Here is a 22,091-nt window from a genome sequence, read left to right on the forward strand (position 1 = left end):
CTTGTGACTGTATGCAAGGTTTCCATTTTGAACCTGAAGTACCTTACATAATTGCTGAGATACTTTAGATTCAAAACTGGATGGTATATTCCATTGCGTTTGGGCATAGCAAAAAATATCGAGTATACTTCAGTGTATTTCTGATATTCCTCCTCTATTGCCTGAATCTGTATCAAATGTTGTATTTTGTTCTGAATTATCCTGTTTTCCTTTAGTACTGGAAAATGAAGGTGTCTGGCTCTTGGCTTTTTATTGAAAAGAAACCTGTGTCCCAATGTTACTGTCTGCAGTACCCCTTGGTCTGTTGCTTTCTATGACCATAGGTGCCTAAATTTTCTCAACCTTCCTCCTACAGCCATATTTCTCATGTCAATGTTGGGTCCTGCCATGCTTCTCATTAGCATCTCCACGTCACTGTCTGACTATGAAACTATTTTCCATATCGAGTTCCTGGCTGATACCACAGGTTTCTTTGTCCTCTGAACTGCATTAGACTTGCCATTCCTCGTCCTCCTGGAAAGGAATTATATGTCCCAAATGAATTTCTGTACGGTCTCCTATCCATTCTTCTCTTTGAATAGTTGTCACGACTTGTTTTTTCCCTCTTTGTTTTCTATTAGCCCTTTTTCTAATGGTTTGTCCTCAAAGAGTAAACCTCTTGTAAAGTGAAAGTATGCTAAGTTAACAGTATTAATGGTTTAGAATTCTGATGGATTCTGTCTGGCTGGGTTGGCACGAGGAGATTACCCATGTTATATGGATTGTGACTTCAGTCTCACGGAGAATTAATAGGTGTAATTTTGCTTTCCTTAAAGGCTTGATCCATCTAATTAATTCAATATCACCTTCAAGTCTCAAGTTGAGGATCTGTGTATGGTTGGTGGCCCTTTCAGAGCTGCACCTTGAACAACCTGTTTACATGCAGAAGAGATATTAGTATCTGACTTTTCAGCAACTAAACAGTCACCAGTGTTGCCATCTGATGTTTAAGTGTTTTATGTTAGGCCTTCCTTTAAATCTTCCTGAAGGAAAGCATGCGTATATTTTTAGCTTACCCTCTTTAGGTGATTCCAAGACTTGAATACAGGTCATGCCATGTCCTTGGGAACTTCCTCATTGTTTCAAAATTGCCTCAGCATCACATTTTTTGGCTGTGGCAAACATGTTTCTCTTCCAGTTGAACAATGTTTGTGACGGAACATCTGTTCCACCGAGCCTTCCTGCTTGGGTAACTCACCTGAATGTTCAAAGATTTTCTTTTGCGCCACAGATATAGTCTGCTTATTATCTGTGGTTCCAATTAATAATTGAAACAGTTATTGTATTGCACTACAACCTGTCTCTGTTGTGTGATCAGTCATAATGTCCCAGCAAGAATTTGAGATCTAAAATATGAAGATATCCCTTCTGTGCTTCAGCACTGCACAAAATAGAGATAATCGTAAATCACCGATTCAAAGGCACATGCTCTTTTCCCCTAATCTGTAGAAGGTCTTGAATTTATTGTTTCACTGTTTTCTTTCTGTATTCCATGAAATGGGTGAAGGAAGAAATCTATTTTATTGTTTCGCAACTAATAGCATGGTATAGCTCTCTGTAGCTACCTGTAACTATTTATCAAAAGTAATTTCCTCCTGGAAATAACCAAGTAGCAGAAACCTTCCCTGTACTGCTGGAGTTGAAAAATCAGAAGTGTTGCTCTCCAGGAACAAACCCCACAGCAGCTGGGGATTCTGTTGCCTGAATGGAAAGCTGGATCTGTTCAACTGAGGACTAAAGTTTCTAAAAGTATGCTGTCATCCAAAACTCCTTCCTCTCCCTGAAATGCCCTATCTTTATCTTTAAATATATTTTTCAAGGCATTAACACCAAATTACTAACTTCGGACTTTTGGTCAGCTTCCTAAGCCAGATGGAACATCTCGCAGCTATAGCAACCTAAACAGAAAAGAGGCAGAGTCTTGTGTTGCATCAGCCACAAATTGCAGCACCCTGTAATTCTTACTCAGCAATGGCTGAAATGTTCTTATATCAAGGGTCAAAAACACAGTGCAGAAATAATCTTGCTTGGGACTGCTTTAACTGCCCTGGCTCAATACTAGGGAATTTTGGAACTGTACTTTTGTCATTTAGCCCTCTCTGTCAGAGAGCTCTGGTGCCACAATAAACTACAATTCCCAGGACTCCTAGCACTGAGTGAAGGCAGTTAAAGCAGTCTCAAGATGGATTACGTTTGCAGTGTGTTCTGGACCAAGGTCTCTATTTGCTTAGACAACCTCCACTTGCAACAGAGATGCCCTAGCAAAAGAAGAATGCTCTAAAGGAGTGAGTAGAATTGTCATGAGTCTTTTAAAAGGCATCACCTGCCATTTCTTCCTCTTGGTCTCTTAATATATCACCATTCTATGGTTGCAGGGTCTGGAGCATTCACCAATATAACAATCAAGTTATAAAGTATATTTAACGTATAATTTAGCTGAGATAGATTTAATAGTTTCCTGGTATGTAGCAGAGCTTTCCACTCCACTGAAATTAGTTCCTGAAATACTTAAGGGAATTAAACCTCTTCTTTGAATCTATCTTTCTCAGAACCGCTGTAACCTTATTCCAGACTCCTAATGATCTTTATGATTTTCTTTAACCTATTCCAGCTCAGAGTACCTTCTACTTTGAGCAGCAATAAATCAATACCATTTACATTCTACTGAAAAGCGTGCTTGATGAAATTACACATGAGCATATCAATTTCAGTTCAGGCCAGCAAAATGAAGTTTTGGTACTTACACAGAGTAAGTGCTTACATGGAATAGTAATTGTGAGACTGTGCAGAGGAGCAATGCACAGTCATATCGGTTATATCCCCTCATGCCTGATCCAGAAGCAGGAGTCATGGTCTTCCATGTCTATTATCCCCTCTTGTAAACCGCTCGGATTCCCAGTGATTGGGCGGTGTATAAATAAATCCGATTATTATTATTATTCCCCTTCAATTATAACCGTTTAATTCCATGCCTGTCTTTCCTCTTATTTCTTATTAAATGTTTTTTCCCTTCAATTTATTTCATTTTATCTTCATTAAAAAAAACACACACAAACCCATCTGTACTGGCTGAGAGTAATGATAATGCAGGGTTTGGATCACTTGAGGGTCAAAACCCTGATTCAGGGGCAAAGTGTGGCAAAAAAAGCCACTGTCCTCCACTGGTATGAATGCAGGGCACTAGTGAATAGCCACTTCATCAAAAAGCTCAGTTGGTCACTAATCCATAGTCCTCCGAATAAATCTCTGAAGTCACAAAGCAAAAAGCTCAGCAGGCTGCTAAATAGGAACTCTGAGTAAGCTATGTAAGCAGAGCTATGGAACATAGTGATGTTCTCCCTTCAGAGTGAGTTAGAAGGGATAATTGGGATTTTTCCAAAACAGCACCACAAAATAATCCAGTCCAAAGACTTGTTTACCTGGAGGACAGACCTCAGGTGTGTAACCAAGATAATGGGAGATTCCACAAGTGCATTACATCCTGCCCCTATTTCCCACCTGAAATTTTCTGAGCAGCTTTTTTTAAATACCAAAAGAAAGGGAAACTGGAAGTTCTTGTAGTTCACTAGATAAATACTTGGGGAGAGGCGGGGCATAAAAGATTTTTGGAGACAGATGTTTGTCAAGAAGAATTTAAATTGATTGCACAAGCGAAGAATTCTATCTCTTGCTTTTCAGCAGATCAGATCTCTTATGATATGTCAGATGTGGCAGCTGCTATTAATATTTGTAGCAAAGGTGAGCAACTTCTTCAGACACTTTTATAAACCTTAACTTCCAGAAACCTTAGCCAAAATGGGCAAGGGTAAAAGATTACACAGCTTTGCGGAAAATGTCTTGAGGACTGTTCCCCCCCCCCACCTGATTTAAACTGTATCAGTACTCATATCACACAGTTCAGTACAAAGTACATGGACAAATTTATTCTTTTCATTTGAACAATATACACATGTCCCAGTATTACATTATAAAAACAGATAAATTGATTTCACATATTTTAGCTTATTTTAGTAATTTCATTTTGATTTATAATGCCCCTTGATCTTTTGCCTGCAGGCTCCTCTGCAAGTAATAATACAGCTTAATAATACAATTGCAAATTGGACTGATTGAGGTAGGCCACTATTTCCAGGAGAAAGAACAGTTTTCAATTATGGACATGGTAAGATTTTTTCCAGCTTAAAGTACAACTTCCACTTGAATAAGAATAAAAACATACCATATCTATGTTATAAATATCAACATTTATAAAAAGTAAAAGGATACCCACATTATTATGCATATAGATAGACTATACCAGTTGCTTCTGTAAATAACAATGATGAAAGCAATATAGTACCAGTGGCATAAAGTTTGACAAATGTACATATATTTTTATACATATCTTTCCTTCTCAGTATTTAAAATGTAGCTTCTTATGAGAACTTGTGCTGTATGTCATATTTTAATGTAGGATAAGTAACATTTAAGTTCCTTGTCCTCCTTTTGAAAGCAAAAAGGTAAACAGTGCATACATCTCTTACTAACCATAAGCCAGTTTCTGAATTCCATCTCTAGTTAGGATGCATGGGATTATGCTCTCTTTCAGTGCCTAAGTGCACGTTTACCAATCTGGTGGTAGCTTCTTTTTGTCAATTACACTGCAAAGCAACCATACAAAGGGACCACTCTGCTTATGACAATAATGATAATTTTAAAATAAAGTATCAACAAAGAATAGCAGTATACTGCAGCAATACACCCAAACTATAATGTGGGGTTTATTGAGAGGCACTATCGTTTCCTTTTGTGGGAGCATATGATTGCAGCATTAACCTTCTGAACTTAAATGGGATTTTAAAGGACTAATGAATCCATGTACCTGGTAATGTAATCTCAGCTCCTTCGCAACCCTCCGCTGATGGAGGGCATACTATAAGATACTCTGCAGTATTTATACTCGAAGCCTATGGTTCAATAGCTTTCAAATCAATGTTTCAATACTTTGTTCAGGATCCAGCACAGTATCTACTAAAGTAACTGCTTCTGTCAATCTAATCAGATGTAGTTCACCTCCCTATTATAGCCTGCTGTTCATCTCAAAAATCAGCTCCAGATTGCTGGCCAACTGTCCAGAGATGTTTTTAGGGTTGCAGAGGGCTATGGGGGAAGGGAGAACTGAAGAAAGCTCTGTTACACTGGCTATCAGCAGGCACTGGGATCCTGGATTTAGGTCCTTATTTTCTCCACGAACCAGGAAAATATGAAATGTGGGACACATTTTTTTCCCCCAAAACTCAGATCTGGTCACACGTTGTTCTTAAGATCAACTACACATTTTCAGACCCATGCTTTCCACCCTGGAAAGAGGCGGCTGAGATTCTTTGGGTCCATGGCTTGCTGTATGAGAAGATTAACCTGGCCCCCCACACTGAGCACTGTTCCTTCCTCCACACCTTTGAGTTTCTCCTGAAGTCGCATCAAGACACGCTCTGCTACTTTATTAAATGTCTGGTTATCACCACTGAGAATAAATAAGACAACAGAGTTAAAGGAAATCTGTGGACACTTAATAACAACAACATAATAAGGTAGACAGAGATTACTTACTTTGCTTTTTTGCTACATCCCTGTTCAGCAGCATTGAGGCTGGAGCGGACATCAGCCTCATCCTCTGGCCTTTGCTGCAGGTACAAAGCTTTTAAAGGGTTCATGGTCCAATCAAAGAGGGGGTCATAGAGAAGCACCTAGATATAAGACAAGACACAAAAATCTTTCCAGATGAAACTAATTTAATACTTATAGAAGCAAACAACTGAAGATCTCTAAGCATATAGGATAATTTTTAAACTGGAAATCTACATTTGGACAACATATGAAATAAAATATTGCTGCATCTCAAATAGTTCTAGTAATTAAGCACATTAGTATTTCAGATGAAAGCAAACACTAAAATTATTCATTATTTTCTGAAATGCCAAGCTACTTCTGCCTTTATACTACTACCTATTACCGTACATACTTGACTATAAGTCGATCTCATGTATAAGTCGAGGGCAGGTTTTGGGGTCAGAATTATTGATTTTGATATGACCCGTGGATAAGTTGAGGGTAAAACTTAGCAGCATGTAACAAAGAATGTAAAGGATGAAACAAAGGAAAATGATGCTAAAGATCTTTAAAAATTTTGACAGGTTCACCCTAAAGGCTGGATGGATGAGATCACAGAGGGAGTTTATGCTTCTTTTAGGTGCTCCGAGAAGATATTAAACTCTCATCTTTCCCCAGGGCATGGTTCCTTTTTGATAAGAGTTAAAGTACTTATATTGACCCATGGATAAGTCGACCCAGATTTTTTGGGTCAATTTTTTGACTAAAATTTCTAGACTTATACATGAGTATATACAGTAATCAATTCTTGACTTATGATGGGAAAGAGAACAGGTTTTTGCTGTTGCTTTCAGGACTCTGGTAGGTTTATATTGCAGAGTTATATAGCTGAATATGATGGTTTGGTAGGTTTATGGAAGTTTTAAAAACCCAGAAGGAATCCCTTTTATGATTTTTGATCTGAAGAAACAAACACTTACTTCTACAATAGTCAGCAAAGCTTCTTGGGAGTTTCGCATAACAGCCATAGTTTTTTCACAGCACCTAGAAGATAATTTCAGACAAATACATTTCTAAACTATTGCCACTGAAACTTTCAATACAAAAGTCCATTTGATTTTTATGGGCAGTACAACACTTTACACCTGATTTATAATGTTTTAAATTATTGGTGTTTTAAATATATAACAAAGCTACATAGTATTTTGTTGTAAGCTGCCTTGGGTCCCATGCCAGGACAAAGGCAGGATATAGATAAAATGAAATCAAACTGGCTCTCATTGGGCTCAATACTATGGTCTCTTCCAACTCTACTATTCTATGATTCTAGTTCTCACTGGTTAACTACTGAACAGTTTTGTCAAACAAGTGAACAGCTGAAACTCTTTTGTACACTTAACAATAAAATGTTTAAGATAGGAGCTCTTTTTATACTTTACCTCCTGAAGACACCTTCTACTCCAGTAATACCCATCCCATCTACTATATCTCTTGTTAGCCTAAAAGGTACAGTCTCTGGAGTAGGAAGGATTTTGCCCTGCTCAAAAGCAACACCTAACAGAAACAAGAGAAAACAAATATTTTAAAAGAGTTTGGCACATGCAAAGTAAATACAATTCTGAGTATTATCTCTTGTTTTCATACTTACCTAGATCAATGTGCACAAGTTCTGCAGTTTGCTCATCTAACAGAATGTTCTGCACATGTCTATCTCCAAGACCAAGTATGTAGCCAACTGAAAGGGGAAGGTATTCAAATGAAGCCAGATATACTTGCATTGCATCCTACAACTCACTGTACTGAGTTAGGAATCTTAAACGCTGTTTTATGCGCATAGACACAGCAGATCCCTAATTTTTCTTTCCCACCAGTTTTCATTGTATCACATCAAATATCACTTTAGAGGGCACCTTGAACATCAGCAATGGTTTTTCAAATGACAAGAGGTATGGTCAAAGAGACAGACTGATCTCTGTATCATATCCACAGTAAAGACAGAAAACAATATGCATATAAATGTTGCAGTCTCCTACACAGAATATCAATTAGTGCCATACAGTGCTTTAGTACATGTACTCAGTATACATATGTTCATTTCACAACTGAGAAGATGTACCATTTTGGACAGCATCAGATCTTGCTATCAAGCCTCACACACTATTAACTGTCTTCCTGATCTTCATCCAGAAATACATGTGAAATACTGACAAGAATGAAGCAAAACATTGGTACTTGTAAAACTGCAACAGCACTTTAGAACCTCTCTCTGTTTATCATTGTATTACGCACATTTGAGAAAAAGGATCCATGGAAGAGATACTATCTCTCACCTCATTTATCATTCATTTACCTAGGTCAATACATTGATTTAAATTAACTAAAAAGATTTCAGTAGACGTGTATTTTGGAAATACTGAAGTGTATAGTAACTTACAATCTATAAAGCAAAAGCAAGCTTTAATATTTTTTCATTAGCTTTTATTTGTAAAATAGGGATATAGAATCATAGAATCATAGAGTTGGAAGAGACCACAAGGGCCATCCAATCCAACCCCCTGCCATGCAGGAAATCCAATCAAAGCATCCCCAACAGATGGCCATCCAGCCTCTGCTTAAAGACCTCCAAGGAAGGAGACTCCACTACACTCCGAGGAAGGAGTGTGTTCCACTGTCGAACAGCCCTTACTGTCAGGAAGTTCTTATATATAAATTATATATTTATTTTTTTACAAACCAGGAAAAAATCCCAATGATGTAATCGCATACATATGAAACTTATTACATGGGAATAATGAATTCTAGCTGCCACAAACATCTGGAAGTTCTGCTTTTTGGTTCAAGACAATCAGGATAAATCAGATACAAAAGTATACTTTGTTGTGATGTAAATAATGTTAAATTTCCTGGACTCTGAAAATCTCCCAATTGCCACCGGGTCAGAAGGAGGAGGTGCCAGCTAAATATGCCCCTCCATACCATCTTAACTAAGAAGAGAAACAGCAAAACGCAGGCCTGTCACTAACATCTTCAATTTTTTTCTCCTGTTTGGTTTGTAACAGCTTGCCTGCTGAAGAAGCCAGTGAAGCTTCAAAAGCTTGCAACATGTATATTGTGCATTTTGGTTGGCCAATAAAGGTATCACTGTTTGGTGGATTTTTGATTGGAAAAGTACACTATTTAAAAACTGAAAAGAGATAGGTGGGATCACAGTATCTAGCAGTTCAGATTTGCTTTTTTTAAAAAAGCATTAGAAGGGTCAATTTTACTGAGACCTGAAAGAGTAAAGGAGATAAAAGCCTGGGGAAAAGGGTGGTTCATATTTTACCTATTGATGAAGTGGCAACGCTGCGAGTATATGCTAATCGTTTCTCAAACCATACTGCTGGATCCAGAAATTTCTCCATACAGAAATAGCGAAATACAGGTTGGAAATTCTGGCATATATCCATGAAGATAGCATATTTCTCTTCAGAACTTGTCTTTTGTGCTTCCTTTGAAGAAAAGCACAAATAATTTGGAGACACCATTTGCTTGCTTTAGCTGTTATTATGCACTGAACTCATGCTATAGAGTTGGTATGAAAATATATTTTCTGCTTTGTTTATCCAATTAGGCTTCTGAAAACATAACACAACATACACACACACACAATGCTGAAATATCTTCCCCCTTTATAATACTAACAGATATGAATTATTGGACATAGGCCATACAGTTGACAACCACAGTGAAACATTGTGATGTACTGGATAAAGTGCTGGATCAGCAGTCCCCAAACTTTTCTAGGCTACTGCTTCCTTTCCTTTTGGGAGACAACCCTACTGTGCCTCAATGCCTATTTCCTGATATTAGGTCTACTGCTCTACTGCAAAGTGATGATGATGATGATGATGATGATGATGATGATGATGATGATAATAATAATAATAATAGAATTTATTTATATGCCACCTAATCACTGGGAATCTGGGTGGCTTACAACAGAGGAGATAATAAAAGGCAATAACAATAAACATGAATTAAAAAACAAATGTAACATGGCAATGCGTTAAACAATAAAAATAAAACAAAACAGTGATTAACAACCAATCTTGGTCAGTGTTCCCTTTGTATCTGGCCACCTTGTTTGCAGCCAGTCACCCTGGGAGCAACAACCAAGAAGCTGGCTGAGCAGGGACCTAGAAGCCTCTCGCCCATGCCAGCCTTTGCCAGAAGGCCAGCATGGTCCAGAGGCTTCTTGGTTGCTGCTTGACCGGCTGCTCAGTCGCTGTTCCCATTGTACTTAGTTACTCTGGGAGCAGCACCTGGCTGAGCAATGACCGAGATGCCTCTTGCCCTTGCTGGTCTTTGTCTTTGAAAAAAGCTAGCTACATGTGCAGTTGTTAAACCATCATCTTCATTACCATCGTCTCCTGCAATGTCACCTACCTTTTACTACTTCAGAGATCTCTAAATGTAAAACAGGTCTTTGTATGGAAGTACAAAAAGGTGTTAAAGGCACACAAGAGGTTCCTATTTTCTTCTGACTTGTTTTGTATGTGTTAATTAAATCTGAACCATCAGTGTTGAACAATGTTTACTATCATATCATCAGATTCCTTATTTCCTATTTAAATACTTTTTTGCTTTTCCAGAATCAGGGATTACAGAAAATACTGTCAAGTCATTACTTGGAGTGGATCAACCCAGCCATATCATCAGGGAAACATCTATGACAAATCTGATGTGGTGATTCCCAACATTTTGCTTTGAAAAACTGGTTTAGGGGCCATATGATACACTCTAAATTTTTATCCAGAAATGAATGCATTACCTTATGTCAAATTATGTGGCACAATTGCAATGAAACCATCTGATTTTTATTACATATGAATGGTTTTTATGCCTTGTTTTAGTTTAATCCCTTCTATGCTGAAAACTCATTTTTTTATTAATCTACAGGGTTGCATGATCTAGAAAGTTTTCTCATGTTAACTTTTCACATAGGGAAAAACACTTAAGGAAAACAAGTTATTTATTTACTTCTACTCACCATCATTTTCTTTTGGCAGTCTATGCTACTATAGTCTTTGGGTCTATATCGTTTGTGAGCACTTCTATCCATATTGATAAGAAATTCACCCAGAGGAATTGTACCTGTACACCACTCTAACACACCACTTCTCTGAGAGAGGGGAACCACCTAAGAAATAAGCAGAGTTGTGTTCAAAGGAATCATTCATTAAACCACATCTATTTGTAAGCATGGTTCTCATAAATGGATTGAAATTGTGGTAGCAGTTGCTGGTTCATCAAGAAACTCTGGTTTGCCTCTTAAAGAATATTAAAATAGAACCATAGTCCCACAAGAGAACAAAGGGAGGATGAAAAGCCCTTCACAGATGTCTGGATGGTGAGAGTATAGGTGCTCATGACCACCTTCTCCAACTGCGGATAGTAAGAATGGGAGAAAGAATCAGTTAAGTAGTATAAGACAAGACTTTCTCTACAGGCTATCCAAGACTAGATAGATCTTTACCAAAGTCTCTGGTAATAGATGAAAAGAGACCATACTGAGCTAGACTGACCCATGTTCTAATGGTATAAGGCAGCTGGGTATGATAGAGGGGAGACACGGTAGCTCACTGGAAGAGCAAATGCTTTTCAAGGAGAAGGTTCTAGGTTCAATTTCAGCCCTCACCAGTTAAAATACTCTCATAGAATAGGATCATAGAATCACAGAATCGTAGAGTTGGAAGAGACTGCAAGAGCCATCCAGCCCAGCCCCCTGCCATGCAGGAAATCTAAATCAAAGCATCCCTGACAGATGGCCATCCAACCTCTGTTTGAAGACCTCTAAGGAAGGAGATTCCACTACATTCTGAGGGAATTTGTTCCACTGTCTAACAGCCCTTACTGTCAGGAAGTTCTTCCTAATGTTGAGGTGGAATCTATTTTCCTGGAGCTTGCATCCCTTGCTCCAGGTCTCTGGAGCAGCAGAAAACAAGCTTGCTCCCTCCTCAATATGACATCCCTTCAAATATTTAAACAGGACTATCATATCACCTCTTAACCTTCTCTTCTCCAGGCTAAACATCCCCAGCTCCCTAAGGTGTTCCTCATAGGGCATGGTTTCCAGACCTTTCACCATTTTAGTCGCCCTCCTTTGGACATGCTCCAGTTTCTCAATGTCCTTTTTGAATTGTAGTGCCCAGAACTGGACACAATATTCCAGGTGGGGCCTGACCAAGGCAGAATAGAGTGGCACTATTACTTCCCTTGATCTAGACACTATACTTCTATTGATGCAGCCTAAAATCGCATTGGCCTTGTTAGCTGCCGCATCGCACTGTTGACTCATGTACAGTGCAGGGAAGTTCTGAGAAAGAACACAGTCACTCAGAATCAATAGTGCTAAACTAGGTGGAGCAATGGTTTAACTAATATAAAGCTTTGTTATTATGTCGACCATACTGTTCCTATAACCAGGCTATTTTGACACAAGAACAATAAAGCTTGCCTTGTATCTGCGGATAGTCAACTTTCTCTTTCTGGTTTCAGTGTTTTCCTGGAGCAAGGTATTGCACATCTGGAAAACCTGCTGCATGACAGCATCCTGCCTTAGGTCATCACGGCCCTTTGGGAGATATAAGAAAAGTAATGACACACAATTTCCCAGGCATACAAACTGAAAATGAATACAATATAGTTATTCAAAAGCACATGGAATTTACACCCACAAAATGCATCAAAGATAGCACCTTAAACAGCCAATACAGTGCCACAGTGGGCCCTCCCCTTACGCGGGGGATTCCTTCCGGATCCCCCGCGTAAGGGGAAATCTGTGTATGCTTGAGCCCCATTGGAAACAATGGGGCACATGCTCACGGCTTGAGGGGGGCATGTGCGCCATTACTTTCATTGCAAAGTGGATTCCGTGTAAACTGGAAGCCATGTATACTGCGCCTGCTTATGGCGTGGGCGCACTGTATTTCTAAGTTCACTGTCACAGTACAATTATTCTTCTGCAAGTTGTTCAGAATCCTAGAAATACTTTGTACATTTTGGAAAAAAAGTATCAGTTAACACACTTAAGAAGATCTTTTCATTCTGTTTAATGCATCAACTGCCTACTAATTTTCTATTATTTTACTTCACAACACGAATGTATTTTCAGGCACAATGTTATAAAAAGAAATCTGTCAATATCCACCTAAAACAGGTGGGAAACTGTGGTAAAGAGGCCATTTTTAGGCCCCCAACTGCCCCTGCACCCTCCTGAAAAAGTGACTAAAAAGGGAGATTTTTAAAGGAAGTTCCGTTTTTTTCAAAAATGCCCTTTGTCTGCCACATAGGGCTGACTTTAGGTTTACTTTTAAAAAATAAAAAATAGCCCTCCTGGGCTTTAAACAGTCCAAAGGGATTTTAAAGAGCCATGAAGAAATTCTTCCTATGGCCCTGGGGGTGCCTTTTTGGTTTAAAATCATTTTTAAAAAAATAAAAATTGCCCCTGTGGCCTCATGAAGTGTGGCAAAGATTGCAGCCCTCTGAGGTCGCATAAGAAAGCCAACTGGCCCCTAAGCCTCCCACAGTTGCCCAAGCCAACTGAAAAGATGTTTTCAGTGCAATACATATGATGGCACTCATGTGATACATAACTATAGTATTCAAGAACTACAATGGAAGAAGGAGTCTCATATTTAGATGCAATTTCACATCAAAAAATGTTATCCAATGTAGAAGTTTAGTATTGAGCAGTAGACTTCCATAATCTATACCTTGGTACCCTAACAAGCAATTTGCAATGCTTCTTTTTATACGGTATAGTCATATGAAAAGACTGCACTAGATGAGAGCGTAGACACATGAAAAACATCTTATGTTAAATATCTGAGAATTTGGTATTACAGAAGGGTGCCTACCACAATGTGTAATTGTTAAAAACGCCATCTTCTGCACTCAGCTGCCATTATTATTATTTTCTGTCTTAAACATTTACAACACAAAAAACTCACCTTGACAAGTTGCCTCCTCTCAATCCCATCTGATCCAACACAATCTATTATTTTGGGTAGGTTAAGACCTCCTGCTAAGTGAAATTCTGGCTTGAATGACCTTATTGTAATCAAATTTTCATATTTTCCATTTGGATCCACCTAAAGCCATAAATAAATGTAGATGTTGCTACATCACTTTCATTTTTATGACAGTTACTCCTCTATCTACTATTATGAAATGTTCAGTGTGTTTTTCTAATGCTGTATTGGTTGTGTAGTCATTATTATTGTCAGTTTTATTTACCTTAATTTCCATAGTAGGAACAACAACATCTTCTAGGTTCTTTACTTTAGTAATAGGTTGATCAGATGGGATATTTACACCTCCTGTAAAAATCAATACAAGAATTACTGAAATACCAATATTCAACATGTTTATCTCATGAGAAAGGCAACAGACTGGTCTCTGGTTTATGCAGAGACAGTTGATGCTATGTTTCTGATACCACTGACTTCAGAGATTTGAACAGCCATCCATCCATCCATCCATCCATCCATCCATCCATCCACCCATCCATTTTAAAAATGAACCTTTGGGTGTTGCTTCAACATATTAGAATTTATATTTACACAAACTAGACATAATTAATTGTATGACAAATACTTGTCTATAATCTCAAAAATGAATGAATGAATGAATGAAATTTTATTTCTAGACCGCTATTCCTTGTAGATCACAGCGGTTTACAAAAACACCATCAAAACCAATACACAGCCAAACAATACAAAAACCCACCCATACAATTTAAAAACAATACAAGGGAGGGCTTGTCTTCTTCAAGCAGGCAGTTGGAGCCAGCCTGCCTCTCTCCCCCCAAGATGGTGGCTGAAGGGAGGACTTCAATATGCCCCAAATTAAAAAAACACAGTAAAGGAAATCCTTTCCACAAAATTAACTAGACATGCTTGAACTTGAGGTAGGGCCTGTCAATTACAAGTTCCTCTGTTCTTGAAATCCTTACTTTTTTGTGATTTCCAGCGACTTGCATCCAAGTTTGCTAAAGTGATATAAGCATCACAAAGGGTTTCAACATTTGCCACCATTTCAGTTCTTCTGTGTTTCACAATATTAATTATATTGCTAGCAGCCTCTATTCGATCCTAAACAATATAAAAGCAGACAAGCTACTTAACACAAATTGTAAATTCCAGATATTCGTCACTAAAACTGGTCATAACACTGAAAACAAAGGAATTATAAATAAATTGGACAAATTGGTGGTTGGTAAATTCACTACCATCCTGACAATATGGAAATTATGGTTCCCAACCAACAATACTGAAAACATTTTTCACAGCCTAAAACACACACAATAGAGTAAAGATAAAGTACCATGTCAAGCAGGGAAGCTTCTTTTGGCTTGTTTTTCATTAGACTGTTTCTTTGAGGTTCTTCTGGCTTTGTCAGGAATTCATCTTTGTTGGCATTTGCCAATGCCAAGATTATAAACAAAGTGTGATGTGGATGGTCAAGAGAGATTCTAGCTATAAGCTATTAAAATAAAAATATCGGAAATGTTATTTTTTATTATAGATAGATATATAGATAGTTAAATTTCCTAAAGTAATTTAAACACTAAACCAAACAGCAAAGACTCAGTATAATTTATTTCTACATTGGTGTTCATATTTCAATACTACACTGTAAAATTGTATAAATGAAACAACTATTCAAAGACAATAAAACAAAAAATAGTATTTTTAATGACATTTTATAGCAAGACTCCAAGTGTGTGGGGGATTACAGTCTGATGCTCTCCTTCTATGAAGGGCTTCAGAGAAAATTTTTGCAAGGTGGAACAAGAATGCATTTTAGGCCTGGGGGTGGTGGCAGGGGCTCATCTTAAAACTGAGTTTTTAAAGTCCAAATGAACCTTAAACCCTCAATTAAGTCTTTTCAATAAAGTTAACGTCATAACATGAAATTTAAAGTTGTAATTTTTCCTTCTTTGTAGAAAAATATGGTTATAATAAAATATGAACAAAATAGATAGCTTTTGGTTTATGATTATGAAAGCACAATTGAACATGATGGCTAATCTCAGGCTCTCTGGATATGACTGCTGGTAAACTTTTGTAAATGCTTTATTCCCTGTGCACAGAATGACCAGATAACGATATACTTTATACAATTGGCCCTCCACATTTGCGGCTTTTGTGAATTTAATTATTTATGGATTTGATTAATATGTTCTCCCTGGGAATCTCTAAAGTGTAAAAGTATACAGGTAAACACTAAAGTTAGAATGATCCAAGCCATTGTATTTCCTATTACCATGTACGGCTGAGAGAGCTGAACAGTGAAGCAAGCAGATAGGAAGAAATTTAATTCATTTGAGATGTGGTGCTGGAGAAGAGTGCTGAGGATACAAAAGACAATGTAAAGTTGAAGGCTTTCATGGCCAGCATCCATAGTTTTTTGTGGTTTTTTCGGGTTATGTGGCCATGTTCTAGCATCTTCATGCCAGCCACAGATGCTGGTGAAACGTCAGGAAGAAACTCTGCTAGAACATGGCCACATAGCCCGAAAAACCCACAAAAAACTATACAAAAGACAGCTAAAAAGACGAACAAATGGGTTCTAGAACAGATCAAACCAGAACTCTCCCTGGAAACCAAGATGACTAAATTGAGGCTGTCATACTTCAGCTACATAATGGGAAGGCACAACTAATTAGAAAAGACAATGATGCTGGGGAAGGTGGAGGGAAGCAGAAAGAGAGGAAGACTGCATGCCAGATGGACAGACTCCATCAGGGAGATCACGGGCCTGAGCCTATACAGCCTGAGCAGAGAAGTAGAGGATAGGAGGCTTGGAGACGTCTCATTCACAGGGTTGCCATGAGTCAAGATCGACTTGGAAGCAGCTAACAACAACAACAGGAATCTCTAAGTCCTCCAGCATGACTCTGATGTTAACCTCTGCCAAAAATCATGCTGGAGGACCTAGAGATTCCTAGAGTGAACACATCTCTAGGCATTTGCATGTCCTCCAGTGGAATTTTCATTGTCAATATCTGGCAAATCAAAATTTGCACAGCAAAAACATTAAGCTTTGCAATCAGAGCTCCCTTTTAAATAAGGAAGGATTTTGTCCTAAGAAAGCCAGAATCATATGACTATTGAAAAAGAATATCTTCTTCTTGATGTGGGGGCTAACATGTCAACTCTACACAGGACAAAAACAACTTTTCCCATCTGCAACTGAGTCTCCTTCAATTAAATGCTAAAGTGTTCACCAAGCATATACAGCAGGATTCAACTAGCAATCCTAGCAAACAGTTCAAAAAGCAGCAAGGAGTGAAATAACTAATATAGCTACATGAAAAGATTCTTAAAATCCAGTCAAATAAGCACAAACAAAAAGTGTTATTAAAAAAAATTAAGGTATGTTTAAGTGTTAGATGAAGAGGAAACTTCATGACAAAGAATGATTACATTATTCAAAATCTGATGAAATCCTATCATCTTAGTTCCCATTCGAGCAGCCAGTTGATACATCAGAGGCAGGAACTTGTAGGATGGTATTTTCTTTGCCTTCTTCTGTTGAACAGCAGAAGACCGTGAAATGAAGAGAGGAAACAAAAATAATAGGAAGAGAATATTAGTTCTTAAGCACAACTGTTCATTTTTTGCAGTTGTCATTACATAGCAAGATATAGTTTTCTGAATATTATAAGTTTTGGTCCTTGGTATTCTGTGCCTTTTGTTTTAATTGTTTCATGCCTTTTGATAAGCTTGTCTTGTCATGGCCTTTGGCTAGTACAATTTAACATGACTTAAATATTATAGAAGCCAGATAAATACAAATGCTTATTTAACAACAACAACAGCAACAAAAATTTTTATTTATTTGTCCCGCCTCTTCTAAGGATTGAAGAGGGATTACATCATTAAAATAATAAAATGCAATTGAACACTCAATAAAATACTAATACTGAATTATACATCCCTATTAGTTCCTTAAAATCTCCAAACATCAATTCATATACTATCATACTTAGATAGGGGGGGTCTTAATCATCATCTCTATACCAAATCCGATGGGAAAGCCTGCTGGAAGAGATCCGTCTTTAGAGCCTTCTTAAAGGCATCTAAGGTAGTGATAAGACGGATCTCCTCCGGCAGACTATTTCATAATTTATTTGTTACTATAGTTCTCTATCATATAGTCCATGAATTGGTAACTTCCTGATAAGACTATTGCAATGCACTCTATGCAGGGCTGCCCTTGAAGACTACTCAGAAACTCCAGTTAGTGCAAAATGCAGCAGCCAGACTGTTCACTGGGGTTCCATTCAGGTATCATAAAACACCTGTTCTGAAGGATTTGCATGAGCTGCCAATACATTTCCATTCTGAATTCTATATACTGGCAATAACATTCAAAGGCCTAAAAAGCTTGGACCACAATACTTGAGGATGCGCTTCTCTCTACATATGTCTGCCTGAGAACTGAGATGAGTTGGAGGGGTCCTCCTCCATGTCCTATCAACAGTGAAAATACACTGTGAGAGTGTCCTCCCTTTTTCCTTTTTCTGTGGAGGCACCCTGGTTATGGAAAATCTCTCTCTAGAGTTCTGTTTGGCACCAATGAAACAAGCATTTCTATGCCAAGTTAAAATCTGGCTTTTTATTAATGCCTTCAGGAAAAACTGATTTTGTCCAGACTGGACATGTTTTATAGTTATATTATTCAAGATTGTTTTAACCAGTTTTAAATTATTTGTCTTTAAATCAAAAATCAGTTTCATATATTTTTAACCTTTTAAACTTGTAATTATTTATTGTTTTAAGTTGATTTTATTGTACCTTTCCCTGAGATCTTAAGACAACGGGCAAGACAGAAATATTTTATTGAATAAATAAATAACAAAATATAGGGTCAAATGTATTCCAAGAAAGCCGTACATTAATATAAACTACTACACCAGGGGTGCACAACTTGCGGCCCAGGGGCCGCATGTGTCCACCAAAGGATTTGGCCTGGGGCCAAATAGTCAGCAGGAGGAGGATGTCCCAAAAGAGAAGCAAGGAAATAAAGAAGGAAGGAAGGAAAAGAGGGAGGGAGGGAGGGAGGAAGCAGGGAAAGGAAGAAAGGAGGAAAGAAAGAAAGAAGCAAGAAAATAAAGAAGGAAAGAAAGGAGGGAGGGGATGCCTGCCCCTTAGTAGGGTGACCAGAATTTCCTTCCTTTTCCTGGATATGTCCCCCATCTCAGCCTTCCTGTCCAGGAGGAGGGATTCCACAATGTCCTCCATTTTGAGCATGGCTAAGAAGTACGGATTTACATTTATATGCTTCCAGCTTTTATTTGGTCAGGTCTTCCATTTTGCTTGAATGTCCTACATTTCACTGTCCTAAACCTATTGGCAGCCTGAACAGCCAAGCCAACCTTAATTTCGGCCCCTACCTACTTCCAAGTTGGGCACCCTTGTACTACACTGATAAAGATAACGTAAAACCGCCATCTAAAGCCTACCCATAAACAAACAAACAAAACAAACAAGCTTCATTTATATACCGCTTCATACCGTCTAAGCAGTGTCTAAGCGGTTTACAACTGTAAGCTAATTTGCCCCCAACAATCTGGGTACTCATTTTAGCGACCTTGGAAGGATGCAAGCCTGAGTCAAGCTTGAGCCCTTTTGCTGGTCTTGAACTCGCAACCTTATGATTTTGAGGGAGTGGCTGCAGTACAGGCATTTTAACCACTGCGCCAGCAGGGCTCTTGTCCATACGAGCAATAAAGTAGAATTTAAAATTGTCTAGCTGCCCCATTGCTCAACAGACATACCAGGCAATTTTGCTCTGTATCTAGACTCATTCTAAGGTACAATAAGCTTTGTATTTAGTTTATTACAGCAGTGGGAAACTTTAAGGATTCAGAGGATCACACTGGCCCCAAAGGGACCTCTGCCCCCACCTCTCCAAAAACAAGTTTCAAAAATCTATACCAAAATGCTCCCCAATGCACCCAGGGGGGTTGGGATATGCTGGGGCATTTTAGACCAAAGAGAAGCCTTTTTTTCAACAAAAAGTGATTGGCAGGTCCATTTCCAAGTCACTTTCTCTTGGAAAAAAAGGCTTCTTTTGGGCATAAAATGGCCAGGGAAGGCAACATTGCTCTTCAGACGACCTAGGAGTAGCTGGGTGCAAAATCCATTTCAACAAATTTGGGGGTGCTCAGGGGTTTGGGGCCACAAATACAGACTTGGGACCATGCTATTAGGAAAATATATATTTGTGTTGGTGCCCTTCGTCTTAGAAATACAGACTGCTGGTTATGAACTATAGAACCCTATACAGTTTGGATCCAGGTTATTGAAAGGACTGTATTCCCCATATGAGCCCATGACTTGATATCTTCAGGGGAAACCTTCTGACTGTCCTGCCAGCCTTACCAATACATTTCCTGGGAGCACAGGAGAGTGCTTACTTGGTGGTGGCTTTCAGGCTCTGGAACTCCTTTCTAGAGATGCTAGAGTGGCACACTGCATGCTGTCCTTCTGCAGGCAGGCAAGACTTCTGCCCCAACAGGTCTTTAGAAATTATTTACCAATGTGCTGTATTGTCTGTTTATGTTGTTTTAATGGACATGTTTTTAAATTGCTTTTAATTCTACTTACAGTTTGATTCCATTTTAACTTTTTTACATTTTAATTTTGGGGATGTTTATTTTTATCTGTTTTAAACTTGTATCCCAGAGGTGAGAAAAGATGAGATCGGGCAACAAGCTGTGTCATTCCAACCATGGTAAAGCTAACCAGAAAGGCTATAAAAGGCTATATCCGAAGACTACCTAGAACAGTACCTAGAACTGAAGACTACCTAGAACAGATACCTTTATATCTGAAGACTATCTAGGAGTTGTAGAAGATTGAAGCAAACATTACAAAGGTGTTGCTCAGTATTGTATGGATCCATCTGAACCTCCCTATTGACAGGAAGGTTAACCTTGTAAAGACTGTATTGTGTGGCATGTACAAAATAAGCAATAGTATTTTAGAATGCTAAACAACTTATTGTATTGTAAAGAAGATGAAAAAAATCCCCACTTTGTTTAATGTATCCAAATGTAGTGGAAGTACATTATGTTTATATTAAGGGGAGGACCTATTTTTGAGTGGTGCCCCCAAGGATATAAGACTAACACCAACAAGATTGCTCTTCTGATGCCCAGTTTAAGATTTTCCTACTTCCTTGACGTTTTAAAATGCTATCTTGTCTAAACCCCCTTTTAGTTTTTATCATTTTTGTGTCTTTAGTCTGTAAGATCTCACTAGAAAACATTAATTGCATTTGTAAGATGTTTATAATTTTTGCCATCCAGAGAATGTATCGATTACATTACTTCTAGTTTTATTTTTATATATATATATATATATATATATATATATATATATATATATAACATAACAAGTAAAAAACAACTAGATGGAAGAGGGCTTGGAAATTCAGGGAGAAAACCTCCAGTGAAATGCCTAATAGGATACTTTAAAATGGAAAGAGGACCATCATTGGAAAAAAGGAGCAAAGAGAAGCAACAGAAGATACTACTAAAGGCAACTGATAGTAGATTGGTTTATGGTATGATATCACACAATCTGAAAAACTGGAAGAACAGGAAATTAAGTGTAATGAACAAGCTGTGATGGAGATGAGACAATAGGAAGAAAATGAGAATATTTATGCTACTATGGTCTGGTTCAGATTAATTTCTCTGTGAATAGAAGCTACATAAATATGGAAACAAAACTGTGCTCTTCTATGAGGTACATCTGTGCAAGTATGCGCAGGCACTACATATATAAAATCCAATGCTCAAACTATATCGAATATGACCTACATAAAACAGGAAAATGATCTTGTAAACCTAAAACTGTATGTGCTGCATTATATGCAGGCTGGCAGCTTCACACAAAACATTTCTTCCTGCTGACTTGGCTCTCTAGTTCACTAAAAAATGGGAAGCTAATTATATAGAAATACAGTGTGCCTGCATCATACATGGGTGCCTCTTACACAGCTTCCAGCATATGCTGGAAGCTGTGCCAGAAAGAGCGCCGCCAGAAGAAGCAATGGTGCATGTACCCATGGTGAATAGGGCTTGAGCATCCGTGTTTTTTCCCTTACCTGAGGGGGCGGGGGTGGAACGGATCCTCCGCGTAGGGGGAGGGTGGACTGTATACAAATAATAAAGGTTAAGTGAGACTAACCTGAATCATGCCATTGACTTCAGAAATTCCAGAGTTCTCAAGCCAGAGGGAACAGAGCCGGAAGATCCACATGTCATGCTCTTCCCCACTCTGTAAACAGCTGATGTAGTTCTCAATGGCTTTGCACAAGAAACGTTTGCGGTCTTCTATCAGTGCACGAATTGCACATTCATCAAGTTCCAGCTCGCGCTGAACTTTGACTGTATATCT

General features: G+C 38.3%; 1 protein-coding gene across 2 annotated transcripts in view; it reads right to left on the reverse strand.

Moving 5' to 3' along the window:
* Positions 1 to 3,940: 3,940 nt before the first annotated feature.
* ATM (ATM serine/threonine kinase) overlaps positions 3,941 to 22,091 on the reverse strand; it is an 87,097-nt gene continuing 68,946 nt past the window's right edge. The window contains exons 50-64 of one of the 2 annotated variants that reach the window (XM_089512687.1): positions 21,882 to 22,089; positions 17,103 to 17,207; positions 15,940 to 15,957; positions 14,998 to 15,156; positions 14,627 to 14,765; positions 13,909 to 13,991; positions 13,623 to 13,763; positions 12,128 to 12,244; positions 10,661 to 10,810; positions 8,954 to 9,119; positions 7,277 to 7,363; positions 7,068 to 7,182; positions 6,609 to 6,672; positions 5,629 to 5,765; positions 3,941 to 5,542 (exon numbers count right to left, since the gene is read on the reverse strand). In XM_089512687.1, the coding sequence (XP_089368813.1) occupies positions 5,359 to 5,542; positions 5,629 to 5,765; positions 6,609 to 6,672; positions 7,068 to 7,182; positions 7,277 to 7,363; positions 8,954 to 9,119; positions 10,661 to 10,810; positions 12,128 to 12,244; positions 13,623 to 13,763; positions 13,909 to 13,991; positions 14,627 to 14,765; positions 14,998 to 15,156; positions 15,940 to 15,957; positions 17,103 to 17,207; positions 21,882 to 22,089 (1,873 nt within the window). In that variant the 3' untranslated portion in view covers positions 3,941 to 5,358. The remainder of the gene's footprint in view (positions 5,543 to 5,628; positions 5,766 to 6,608; positions 6,673 to 7,067; positions 7,183 to 7,276; positions 7,364 to 8,953; positions 9,120 to 10,660; positions 10,811 to 12,127; positions 12,245 to 13,622; positions 13,764 to 13,908; positions 13,992 to 14,626; positions 14,766 to 14,997; positions 15,157 to 15,939; positions 15,958 to 17,102; positions 17,208 to 21,881; positions 22,090 to 22,091) is intronic. The other variant, XM_089512688.1, reaches the window with a different exon arrangement.

This window comes from Sceloporus occidentalis, unplaced genomic scaffold (genome assembly GCF_023333645.1).
Source record: "Sceloporus occidentalis isolate IW3139 unplaced genomic scaffold, rSceOcc1.0.p SCAF_2, whole genome shotgun sequence".
Lineage (NCBI taxonomy): Eukaryota > Metazoa > Chordata > Lepidosauria > Squamata > Phrynosomatidae > Sceloporus > Sceloporus occidentalis.